The 13,397-nt window shown below is 39.7% G+C and overlaps 1 protein-coding gene across 3 annotated transcripts in view; it reads right to left on the bottom strand.

Moving 5' to 3' along the window:
- Window positions 1-723: 723 nt before the first annotated feature.
- SRP72 (signal recognition particle 72) overlaps window positions 724-13,397 on the bottom strand; it is a 35,992-nt gene continuing 23,318 nt past the window's right edge. For 2 of the 3 annotated variants that reach the window (XM_008047927.2, XM_021707482.1), the window contains 7 exons: window positions 12,558-12,653; window positions 11,624-11,727; window positions 11,414-11,491; window positions 10,450-10,587; window positions 7,266-7,303; window positions 3,631-3,790; window positions 724-2,696 (listed from right to left, as the gene is read on the bottom strand). In XM_008047927.2, coding sequence (XP_008046118.1) covers window positions 2,519-2,696; window positions 3,631-3,790; window positions 7,266-7,303; window positions 10,450-10,587; window positions 11,414-11,491; window positions 11,624-11,727; window positions 12,558-12,653 — 792 coding nt within the window. In that variant the 3' untranslated portion in view covers window positions 724-2,518. Of the gene's footprint in view, window positions 2,697-3,630; window positions 3,791-7,265; window positions 7,304-10,449; window positions 10,588-11,413; window positions 11,492-11,623; window positions 11,728-12,557; window positions 12,654-13,397 lie in introns of those variants that run through there. The other variant, XM_021707483.1, reaches the window with a different exon arrangement.

The following is a 13,397-nucleotide window of genomic DNA, read 5'->3' as shown; positions in this document are numbered from 1 at the left end:
CCCGCCAGGCGTGTGAGCGGCTGCCAGGCAGGTCTGCTGGCCGGGGGCGAGCGGAACGTGCACGGGTTCCCGCTGCGCTTCGCTTGAAGAAAAAAATTCTTCAAAGCAAGTAGCCTGCCAGGATCGAGGCTGATAGTAATGCCAAGAATTAAAACCCCACTAAATAGCCACCCCTAATAATCTAATGTGTAGTAATCGTTTCTTAAACTGGTTGAGAAGTATCTGGATGGTTGCTTTTATTCTCTTGGAAAGCTGAATCTAGTATATTCACAATATAGCAGAATTATTTTTTAATGCAACAAACTAATTTTTTTTTTTTTGAGTTGGAGTCTCACTGTTGCCCAGACTGAAGTGCCCAGATCTCTACAATAAATCAAAAAATTAGCCAGGTGTGGTAGCGTGCCTGTAGTTCGAGCTACTTGGAAGGCTGAGCGGAAGGATCGCCGGAGCCCAGCAGGTGGAGGCTGCTGTGGCCGGGAGTGGCCACTGCACTCCAATCTGGGTGACAGTGAGACTCCAACTCAAAAAAAACCCCAACAAAATTTTAAAAAAGGTTTACTCCTGTCTGTTTAGACACATAACACGATTTTCAGTGGGGGCTTAAACTGGGTTCTCTCAATCCCACAAGTGACACACAATTTTAGTTACTCATCTTAAAATTCTTAAATACACTAACCAGGACGTCTCCACAAGATGCCAACACCCAAAACATCTTAATCCATATCCACTGCTAGAATATTTTTATTTTAAAATGTACCACAGTGAATGGATGTATCCATATTGGTTTTTATAAATGTACACAGACACACCCATCTATATATATACAAAGTATATATATGTCACTGGTTAAAGACCTGTCCAAAAGAGGAAATCACTACTAGAAAGTTAATGTGTTTACATTTCATGACAATTACAACATGTATTTGAATGTAGGTTCATGTGCTTAGCAATGACTAATAATACCAATAGCTGCCAATAACAATGACTAAATAAAGGACTACAAATTTCACTGCTGTGCCTTGGGCCAAAATTTTCCATGATGGATAGTTTTTTCTAAGATTCTATTGCTTTAGTGAACCTAAAAAGTGATTACCCTTCACCACAAAAATGTGATGGAATCCTGAATAGCAAACTTACTAACAATTATTTCTGTCGTGGGCATATACTCAGAAGGAATAAGTATGTCATTGTCACAAAAACACTATTATCTGTGAGCTCAAAAAGGCGTCACGCCATAATAAATCATTCTTATTGGAAAGGCTCTCATTTAGGTGCCACTGCAGATTTGCTCCTGCTGAATGAAAAGGCAAGACCCCATTTCTCATCTTGCGAAGGAGGAAAGCCTTTTAAAAAACTCTGAACAAGTTTCAGTCGAGATGTCGAGTGCAACACAGCAGCACTTATTGACAAGGATGGAGTAATACGTTCACAAGGAAAGCCCTAAGTCTACATTGAATGGTATCTTGGGCAGCAAAAAATGACTACTAACAAGGACAGGCATCCCATGTCAAAGTGAAAGTGGCTTGGAAGCAAGGAAAGACAAGAGTGACATTTACCCCACAAACTGCTTATGAAATCCTTCATGATTCTGAAAAGACAGCGAGTGGTCACATAACCCAAACTAGAGAGAGGAGCCATCTGAGTATCTACCAGTTGGGCCAACCAGTTAGATTTTAACACTGCCTGGTGTGCCACCTGAGTTCTGATTTCCTCTCCACGGAGAAAGCCAATGTTCGTGTTCATGTCTTTCTGGCGGATACGGTCCACACCCATCTGACCTCAGAACACTGGGTCCAAGAGTCAACTTCTTACAACACTGATGTCTTTTCCTTGAGTTCCTTCTTGATGCTAAATCAACATGTTACCATAATCTGACAATATGGGGCATAAAGGAACTGTATATGAGTCTCCATGATATAGAATTTATGGTTAAAATTATGTAAGACATTTTTCTTGTGTCCACTCATTTAATAGGTTATTTTGGAATGCTCAGAAGAGTTTACTTTCAGTCTCCTAAGGCCTCCTAAGACATAATTTAAAGTGGGACTTGATTTATTTTTTATTTTCTTTCTTCTTCTTCTTTTTATTTTTTGCTGTCTCCAGAACCTCAAGATAAAAGTTGGACTTGAATAGGAACAAGTATCTTCAGACTCTAGTTGAAACAGTAGACAGTTTTTGTTTAAATCCGGGGAAATCTCAGATAACATGCCTTGTATGTGAAACTGAAAAAAGATCAAATAAGCACACAAAAGTAAAGAACACAACAGGTATCAAGGTGGGTAAATGCCCAATTACCTTCAGTCCTCATAATCTGTGCACGCTAGGGGGTACAAGTAGGCCACATCTCACTAGGCAGAGTTTGAGCAAGATGCTTTCCTGTTTGATGCACAAGGAATTATTTAGGAAAATAATGGAGATGGAAGAGGGAACAGTTCTGTGCTTCTTGCTGTGTTACCTTTATTATACTCCCACCATCACTGAGACAGTTTAAAAACAGCCCGCAACAAGAATGTTCTAATCACCAGCCACCTTTTCCACCTTTCTTCTTTTTCTGTTGCTGTTTCTTTTTTGTTGCTGGAGCCCCTGCAGGTTTTTGGTGTCTTGGGGGTATGATGTTACTTGTGGAGGCAGATACTGTTGCTGCACTGCCAGGTCTTGGGGAAGTTGGTGGGCTGCTCACAGTTTTACTGGCATCCCTGGAATAATCAGATCAGGCAATTTTTAGTCATATTCAACGAAGGAAAAGTTTATAAAAATGTATGTATATGGATTTTATTTACCACCTCTAACAATCCCCCACACATTTCTACTTCTTTGAAGGCGGGTTCCCCAACTCCTTACCTACTTTTCTTTCAAATAGTTTTTACAGTTTTATAATTAAAGAAAAAGTAATACATGGTGCATGACAATTTTTAGAAAGCATAGAAAATGACCAAATTTTTAAATGACCCATAATCCTATCACACACAGCTTATTAACGTTTTAATACTTCTTTCTAGTCACATTATTTATATCTATGTAGATATTTATTTGAACAGCTCAGTACACTTAGTTTCCATTTGAAACTAGTTTTTCTTTTAGTCTTTACAATTACAAATGGTTTAGGTATTTATGGCACAATATAATCAAATCAGAAATATTTTTCTTTCTTTATATAAGCATACCACAAACATTTATCAAAAATGTATCACTATCACTATACTTTTCTTCTTTTTTTAGGGAGGGTCAGAGTCTCACTGTCACCCAGGCTGGAGGGCAGTGGCACGCTCATGGCCACCGCAGCCTCAACCTGCTGGGCTCTGGCGATCCTTCCGCCTCAACCTTCCAAGTAGCTGGAACTACAGGCATATGCCACCATGCCCAGCTAATTTTTTGATTTATTGTAGAGATGAGGTCTCACCAAGTTTCCCAGGCTGGTCTCAAACCCACAGGGCTCAGGCAATCCTCTCACCTTGGCCTCCCAAAGTGCTGGGATTATAGACATGAGCCACCGTGCCTGGCTGACTGTACTTTTCATACTTAAAATATAGTAACAAATTTTCAGTAATAGCCTTGAGTCAATCTCAGAATCAATCTCAGAAAGAAGCCGTGTATGTTCTAAGTGACCCTAATATTGGAGCAATAGCTTACAGTTCGGATGAAGCGCCGGCAGTTGCGCCCTGGGTCCCCTTTCCAATCTGATCCTTCTTTTTACCCTTCTTTCTTCCGCGGTAATAAGAACGTTCTCGCATTGGTAGCCATCTTTCTGGATCTGGGGTAACTTTTGGGTCATAATTCTTAGGCAGTTTTCCTGTATAACAATTGATAAAGAAATGAGAGATGAGCCCACAGTTTGCTTAAACAATGTGTCCAAGCCTGTGAATAAATAACATTAAAACTGAAATAAATTTATTCAAGAAAGTTTTATTTGTGTGATCTAACAGAGGAAAAGGTCTTATTTCTAAACATGACACAATATTCAGAGACCATAAAGAAACAGGCTTCACAAACGTATTTATATAAAAGTTTGAAAATTTCCATGTAGTAAAAGACACGGCTAAGAAAAATTTGAAAATTTACATACTATTAACAGAGTGAAGCCGGGCTCGGTGGCTCAGCCTGTAATCCCGCGCTTTGGGAGGCTGAGGTGAGTGGACTGCCCGAGCCTGTGGGTTTGAGATCTCCTGGGCAACTTGGTGAGACCTGATCTCTACAATAAATCAAAAATTAGCCAGGTGTGGTAGTGTGTACCTGTAGTTTCAGCTACTTGGAAGGCTGAGGTGGAAGGATTGCTGGAGCCTAGCGGGTCGAGACTGCGGTGGCCGGGAGCGTGCCACTGCATTCCAGTCTGGGCAACCGAGTGAGATTTCAACCACAAAAAAAAACAAAAAAAACAAAAAAAAACCCAAAAACGAAGCAGATAAAAACCCTTACTATAAAAAAAATTCTTGCTAATCGATATGTAAACCACTCTAAAAAATGGGCACAGTTATAATTAGGGTAAGCCAGGAGAAAAAAAAGTCATTAATCCTCTGAATAGATGTTCAACCTCACTAATTAAAAATGAGGAGGGCAAAAAATTTGATCAGACTTAAAATATTAAAAGTAGTAACACCCAGTGCTGGTGAACTGGTGAGAAACATTCACTACTACTGGTACAGCCTTTCGGGAGAGTAATTTAATCTGACAGCAGTTAAAATTTATAGACTTTAGAAATGTATCCCACAGAAACTCATATGACATAAAGTTAAGAATATTCTCCAAACTGGGCTCAGTGGCTCAGCCTGTAATCCCGTGCTTTGGGAGGCTGAGGTGAGTGGATTGCCTGAGCCTGCGGGTTCGAGACCCGCCTGGGCACTGTGGCGAGACCTCATCTCTACAATAAATCAAAAAAATTAGCCAGGCATGGTAGTGGACGCCTGTAGTTCCAGCTACTTGGAAGGCTGAGGCGGAAGGATCGCTGGAGCCCAGTAGGTCGAGGTTGTGGTGGCTGGGAGCGGCCATTGCACTCCAGTCTGGGTGACAGAGTGAGACTCCAACTTAATAAAAAAAAAGAATATTCTCCATTTTATGTATATATATATTTTGAGTCGGAGTCTCACTCTGTCACCCAGGCTGAAGGGCAGTGGTATGATCATGATAATCATGGCTCACGGCAGCCTCGATCTCCTGAGCTCAAGTGATCCTACTACCTCAGCATCCCAAGTAGCTGGGATTACAAGCACATCCCACCACAGCTCGCTAATTTTTTTTGTCTCGCTATGTTGCTCAAGCTGGTCTCAAACTCCTTGGCTCAAGTAAATCGCCTGCCTTGGCCTCCCAAAGTGCTGGGATTACAGGCATGAGCGACCATGCCATGACATTCTTTAAGGTAGCAAAATAAATGTTTATCATTGGGAATAATTAAATTATAATATACCCACAATATAGTAAACTATACAATAGGGTTAAAAAATGAAGTGCATCTATATTTACTAATTTGGAAGAATGTTCTTTACAATTCAGTCTAAAGTAAAAGGGTAAAACCAATTATCATGGTATTCATATCAATTTTGTAACTTTTCCTGACTGAGCACCTAACCAGTATGTTTCTGTATGTTTTAAAAAAAGGTAATCATCTCTGGGAGTGAATTTGAGGTAGGGAATCTTTCTACTCATTATGTCACTTTATAATGATATCAACTTCCTTTGCTTTTTTGTTTTGTTTTTAGAATGACCATGCATCACTTGGTAAGCTTTTATTTATTTATTTATTTATTTATTTTGAGTTGGAGTCTCACTCTGTCGCCCAGACTGGAGTGCAGTGGCTGCTCCTGACCACTGCAGCCTCGCCTGCTGGGCTCCAGCGATCGTTCCGCCTCAGCCTTCCAAGTAGCCGGAAATGCAGGCATGCGCTACCATGCCTGGCTGATTTTTTGATTTATTGTAGAGATGAGGTCTTGCTGCCCAGGTGGGCTCAGGCAATCCACTCACCTCAGGCAATCCACTCACCTCAGCCTCCCAAAGGCACGGGATTACAGGCTGAGCCACCGAGCCCGGCACTTGGTAAGCTTTTAAAGGTATTCACTGAGAAACCACAAAGGTAGGAAAAAAAAAAGTAAAGTTGCAGGTGATTATTACCTACAGTTATCAGGTATTACTGATATATAAAACAAATACTGAATTTTATCAATTTTTAAGTACTGTGACAAAAGTAAAGAACCAATAAGACGGGCAACCCCTTCGGGTCCCCTCCTACTGTTGGAGCTTTTCTGTGCTCTCAATAAATCCTGCTTTCTAAACAAAACGAAACAAAACAGGCCAATAAGACATCTAGTTGGACTGAATTTAAATATTAGCTTGTGCAACTTCCTCACAGTCCACAAAAATGGTAATAAACACATTGGAAGAAAGAATAGAAGAAAAGACATTATCAAAATTGTGGGAGGTGGAAAACTGATGGAGGAGCAGTAATAAACTTAGTCAAGACTTAGGAAACCTATATCCTAAGATAGCAACAAGAAAAATCAAGCAGCTTCATTGAGGGGGCGGGGGAGAAAAAAAAAAAAGCAGCAGCCTAATTTATGCCACATACTCCTCAAGAACTCAGGTGGCTCCAGGGATAAACTTTGACTAGGTGAAGGCAAGCATGGTCATTCCACACACTCCTACCAGAGATTAGAAACACACACCTGTCAATGCATGCTATTCCCCTGGTTCATGAATCAGGGTTGGACACTGACCTCTGCTGGCCCAATCAGATTCATGAAAAAGGCCTGCCAGGTCCAGAGAGGACTTCTTTGTCCGGGTAGATATAAATGACAACTATGTGGCCCCAACTGTTTCCAGTAAACTTCTATGACTCCAGTGGGGTTCAGTTTTGTGGACAGCAGTCCAAAGAGATACAAGTACTGAACCAACCAACCTTGATGTTAACATTCCTCTACACTGCTAGTTTTATAAACAGTACATTTTCTTAAACCAGTCTGATGGGAGTTTTATGGTATTTGTAGCTAAGACATCCTAATGTATAAGGGCCTACTGTGTGCCAGCCACCACTCCAAGAGCTTCACATGTAGTATCTAATTTAATCACATGAGGTTTATGCTAACATCTTGCAGAAGAAAGGCTCAGGCGGGTATGTTAACTAACCTGTCCACAGTCACATAGTAAAAGAGCACCAGAGCAACAACCGAATTGAGGCAAATTCGAGAACTGCACTCTTGAAAGTAACAAAATTAAATGTTAACTACTGTCAAGACAGAATGTGTTCAGAAAGGAATCTGAAGATGTAAAAACGGCCTTACCCTTCTTTTTCTTCTTCTTCTTTTTCAAATCTCCCTGCCTACAAAGAGAAGAATCATTACCGTCTTTGGGATAAAGTATTTATAGAGCATTAAAAATGTGCAAAACAGTGACTTGAACCCTTTATCATGAAGATTTTCTTTGATCTTTTTGGTAGAGAGGGTCTTGTGATGTTGCCTAGGCTGGCCTCAAACCCCAGGGCTCAAGCAATCCTCCCATCCATCTCCCAAAGTGTTGGGATTACAGGTATGAGCTACTGCACCCAGTCTCACAAAGGCATTTAAGACTGGGTAGAGCTCACCAAAGTTAACAAACCAGCTGAGACTAATTCAGATAAAATTCAGTGACGCTTCAGATACCGTAATTTCTGGAAAGTTGTTTAGAAAAAAAGAGAGGTAAAAACTGTTTTCAGAAAACTTATACAATTTACATTGAAAAAAGTTTTAAGTAACACACACTAAGTCTATGTAAAAAGGTAAATAATTTGTACCAGTATGAAAATCTACAATACCTTGGTAAGCTACCCGTTCTTTGGCAAGACTTTAGAGAACAGATAAACTTTGCCACAAGACCATGTAAGACAAGTGAAGAATATCTCCGGAAGGATATTCAAAACAAGCCACATTGGTTATGACCCAGGGTGGGAGGAGGGTAGACAAGGATAGAGGACTTTTTCCTTACTTTGCTCTCTTATCTTTTGAACCTGTGAGTTTAAAGCTGCAGTGAAAAGAGGAAGACATAAAAATATATTTATCTCTGTATACCGGGGGTGCCACAAAAACAGTATATGCATTTTAAGAGATATTATCTATGCATTATTTTTCGAAGTTGAATTGAATTATGGTAGCAGTGTGTAGTATGATGTTCGTTCAAAAGATGGCATTAAACAATGTGACAGGCAGGACAGTCAAAGAAAATGGCAGAAGCATGGTTGTTATTCGAAGAGTGCATGACCATTTTGAAGTGGTATTTGAAATTCAAGAACACTGTAGAAGTACAGCAACAATGGAGGCATGAGTGTGCAACAGAACCTCCAACACGCCTAACAACTGCACGCGTTCATGGTAAGTTTGAGATGCATGGCGCTGTGTGCGATGTGTACAAGGGAAGATCTGGGAGGCCTCACACAGCAACAAGTTCTGCAGTAATTCGTCATAATCACAAGTGTCTGGCTGGAAACTGACGGTAACCACTCTGAGAACCTCTTGTAATTGCAGAAGTCAGATGTGACTTGTATCCATCTTTTGTTATCGGTATATATTGAGCATTATAATTTTTAATATAATGTTTTCCTTTCTTAAAATGTGTATCCATTTTTTTGGCACCCTCTTTATACTCACTTGTGAACTATGAATCAGTGAACTAAAAAGATGAGACACCAACAATTTCTACCAAAAATTCATTCTACAAGTCATTTTATTGTGAAAGTTCTTTCAGAATATCTGGAAGAATAAGAAATGCAATGCACAGTAGTTTACTTTAGTGTTTCATTTCTTATCCAGACTCTGCAATATTATTCTAACCTGTCTCCCTAAAAATCATATGCCATAGCCCTACCTACAATTTCCCAAAGGCTCTCTGCCATTTCTTATTTCTCCACCTTTGCTCATCATCCTTTGCCTTCCTTACCCTCTCGTCTTCCTCAGAGTCAACACAATCGCCTCCTCCATGAAGCCCTTCCTAACTCCCCACTGTCCTGAGGAAGAACTGATTATTCTGTCTGGTGCACTCCATCCAGTGCACTACGCCCTGCACAATCCTAACAGGTACAGCCTTTATTGTAATTACTGTTTAAATATATTTCCTTCTGCTGGACTTATGTTCTTTTGAGGCAAAGACCATGATTTTTTTTTTTTTGGTCAACATCTAAAATAAACCTGTCATACTGCAATTACCCAAACCTATTTGTTGAAGAAAACAGTGAAAATAATTCAATAGGTATTACTTGAAAATCTGCTTAAGGCCTGGCATGAATTTATTTCAGTTTGGGATTCCTGAAAAGGCCTGAAATGACAATCACAAAATGAAGTGGAATCTGGAACAACGTAACATTTTTATGTTTTATTTTGTTTTTAGAGATGGGTCTTACTAGTTGCCCAGGCTGGTCTCCAACTTCTGGGCTTAAGTAGTCCTTCTGCCTTGATCTCCCAAAGTGATGGGAAGACATAGGTGTGAGCCACCATGCCCAGCCCAATGTAACATTTTTGGGACTCTTTAATGTTTTAAAAAGTTATTAGGAGAATGACAATGCTTTTTATGAAACACAGTTTGTAATAAAGGATGTCAATCCTGATTTTTAAGTTAGAAAAAAGTTAGATTTCAAAGAGCATTCAGAAAAGGAGAAAAGCTGGGCGCAGTGGCTCACACCTGTAATCTCAGCACTTTGGGAGGCTGAGGCAGGAGATTGCTTGAGCCCAGCAGTTTGAGATCAGCCTGGGCAACATAGCAAGACTTCATGTCTATATTAAAAAGAAAAAAAAAAAAAGGAGAAAATAGTGAAAAATTATGAAAGTACAAAACTGGGGAAGTGTTTTCCAAGTATCCATGCTCTATTCATTCTGGAGCAAAGAATCTTAACAAACATTTTACTGTAGGCTTTTGCTAATTGTGCTTTTAAGATGGCAATGTCAAAGAGGAAAGAATCAGAATTTGACTCCTTACAAGTATAAGAAGCTGCCTAACCTTTTCCCCAAATATGCAAAACAAACCACCTGCACTTTGGTTCAGAAATACTAAATGATGTTCCAAGTGTACATCAATAACTCACAGGTAAAGTAAGGCACCTCCGGCCTATGGAATATTATGCATAAAAAAGATGAACTATGCCCACATTTTAGCACGTCTCTAAGCTCTCCAAGACTTATTAAACAAAAGAGAGTTGGAAAAGAGTAAGAACAACATACTCCTCCTTCTACTAAAAATATAAACCAATATAAGGAAAATATCTATAAACTACCTGTGTATGTAAACAAAAAGATCTGGAAGGCTACACTTAGTCAACACCACAGGTTAATTTGGGGCTGGGGGAAGGGAGAAATGAAGACTAAGAGCGGGCTCTGAAAGAAAAGGAAAAGAAACGAAGAAGACTAGAACTGTACTCACATGCAATTTTTATGAGAATGGATTTTTTTACTCTTCACATAATTTAAAATCAGCGTTAGAGAATATTACAATGGAAAGCATTACCCTTGCTCCTTTGGTTGACTATCTCCAGTGACTTTTCCACCCTTCTTCCGAATATATGTAGCACCAGGAGAATTTTCAAGAGCCTCAACATCTACTTTTAGAGACATACTATCTGACGAGGGCAAGTGTTTACTAAGACTGAGATGCAACAGGAGTTCAGGAACACAATATGTACATACACACACGTAATTATATGTATATATATATATATATATATATGGATGCCAGTATGTCTACTGACACTAGAAGACACTGTCTTTTCTTGATGCCCTTCAAAAAAAGCAAAAAAATCTTAAGTCTTCTACAGATAACACATCAGCAAGTCCTACCAATTATACAGCACATTATAACAATTACATAGCACTTATAGTATCCTGAAAGAACTTGCAGAGTCATAATCTAATCTATCCCTGAACTCAGCAATACACTGTTTAAGGCGGTAGCTTAAAAAAAACTCCATTCCAAACAACTACTAAGTTTATGCTTTGTGACTGTTTAGCATCCACTATGCCACCTTGGTCTTGGGAACACTCCCTGAGTAGAGCAACACCTATGAGCCAAGCTCAGTCAATCAGAGCGCTGAATCTTCTCATCAACAGTGACTGAAATGGGCACGTGACCTAAATCAGAATAACATTTAATCAGAGTAACATTTCATAATCATGTGCAACTACTGACATAAAATATGCTTTTTCTTTTCTTTTTTTTAGCCACTGGACTTGAACCTGGAGGAATATAGGCTACCCTCTATTGACTTCATTTTGCCTCTGAAGCAAACTATACCTCAAGTTGTATATATCACTGCATTTTTCAATCACAATGATCAATAAACACTCAACTCTGCTTTTACTAATTAAGAGGAGGTTTGTTAGTTGATTTCCCAACAGAAAGAGCTCTGGTCAAAACACAGGTGCTAGAGAGCTCTATGTACTACTGGGGGCTGGAACAACGATCAAAAGGATACGCTTTGGCTTTCTCTGGATCTACAAGTGAGTAAGCAGAAATAAGCTGCGCCAAGGTGTGAATATCTTTTGGATTTTGTCTAAAAGAAAAAAATTAGAATGTTACCGGATGATTTATAAAACTGGAGAAAGTAACAACAGATAGAGTAACTCCCTCATATCAAGTAGCAGCAAAGTAATGCACTTCCACATCTCCACCTTCCAGAGCTTACTTCCATAGCTGTTCTAGGTCACTAATAGCCTCCTTCTTCCGGCCATACTTGAGTTTAAAGTTTGCAGCTTCTCTTATCAAGGACAAATGAGCAGGAGATTTGGGCTACAGGTTCAATAAAAAGAAAAAAGTTTAAAGCTAAATATCTAGCAAGTCAATGAAGTTATTTTCATTACCATTACCATTAAAACAAGGGCTCTATCCATTAAATTCCTCATCATACGTTTTAATGAATGTCTGAAACAACAAAATCATTCGTACATACACAGGGAGATGGGTGGACAAATTAGTACAAGTCATCACCAGCTGATGAATTTAATAAACAGCCCATCTCCACTTAGGGCGCATAAAACTTTAGAAACATTCTGCTATAATACCATCTTAAAGATATGCTACCGTAGCTCTCAAAAAATAATCTAACATCATACTTCACAGAACACTGATGCCCCTTCACCAGGAACAGTGCTAACAACGTTAAGTGCCACATGTGTGTATATTTGTAAGTTGGATCCTGCCCACGCAGAGACCTATTCAGGTCTCTGAAGATGTCCCTACTGAATGGACAGTAAACACTTATTCCCTGTACGACTGTTCCACCCATGGGCTCTGCAGCCATTCAAGATGAGCTCATCTATGCAGTCACGCACCAGAGTCATTCTTGAGAATACACACACAAACACCTGTCCACACACAGGAAAGAGCTACAAAAAAGTATAAATGAACTGCATGCTTTTCCCCATCTTACAGCCATTCCTTATTTGTAATAACTTAATTTGGATCTACTATACTGAAAAAAAATGAATTTGATAACCTAATAGCATTCCATTTAAAAAAATAGTGACTTATAATACTTCATTTCTCCAAAATTTTTTCACTACTGCAGCTTATTTTTATGTGAAAACATGCCCTCAAAACATTTTACTCCATTTATTTACCTGATGGTTCTGATACCACTGGATAGCTTGTGTGAAGACTTCAATGGCACTATCAATATCTTCTTCATGGCTGTACATGGTCACTAATGCAGACACCTACCCAGCCAAAGGTACAAATTAATGAATAAAACTCCTTCTTCACTCCCAGATTATGATTTTTTAAAATTAAAAACACTAAAGAAACAGCAAATAAAGGTTTCTAGTCTCTCTGTCAGTACCTGATTTATCATAAAAACTACTCTTTTAGAGAGCATAATAACGTCTAGAATACCATGAACAACAGTGTTTTCCAAATAAGGTAGTTATCCGTAAAATCCACCTTTCCTCTATAGCAGTGCCAGTTCACAAATGGTTTAGAAAGCACAGAAAGTGAGAATAAGCACTTAGAAACATGGGTACAATAAGCCACTGCTGGACATTCTAATGTATGGTCAATGAGATACACACTTGTATGGCTGAACTGCAGTGAGTCAGTGGCCTGAGCTGCAGAAAGCCAACAGAAAGGTTGTCGAGTGTGACGGAGGGCCAGCAAGGAGGCCTGCATGCTGGAATGGAGGGGTGGAGAGGAGTAGCAGGACAGAAAGGAAACAAAAATGGAAAGCTGGATCTTGGAGAAAAATCAGTGACGGTCAGGATCGGTGGCTCAGTCTGTAATCCCAGCACTTTGGGAGGCCAAGGCGAGTGGATTGCCTGAGCCCGTAGTTCGAGACCCGCCCGGGCAACTTGGCGAGACCTCGTCTCTATAATAAATCAAAAACTAGCTGGGCGTGGTAGCGCACGCTGTAGTTCCAGCTACTTGGAAGGCTGAGGCAGAAGAATCGCCGGAGCCCCGCAGGTCAA

Source organism: Carlito syrichta, unplaced genomic scaffold (genome assembly GCF_000164805.1).
Source record: "Carlito syrichta isolate Samal-C Ts95f unplaced genomic scaffold, Tarsius_syrichta-2.0.1 Scaffold118186, whole genome shotgun sequence".
Classification (NCBI taxonomy): domain Eukaryota; kingdom Metazoa; phylum Chordata; class Mammalia; order Primates; family Tarsiidae; genus Carlito; species Carlito syrichta.
This window is presented reverse-complemented; position numbering and strand designations above follow the sequence as displayed.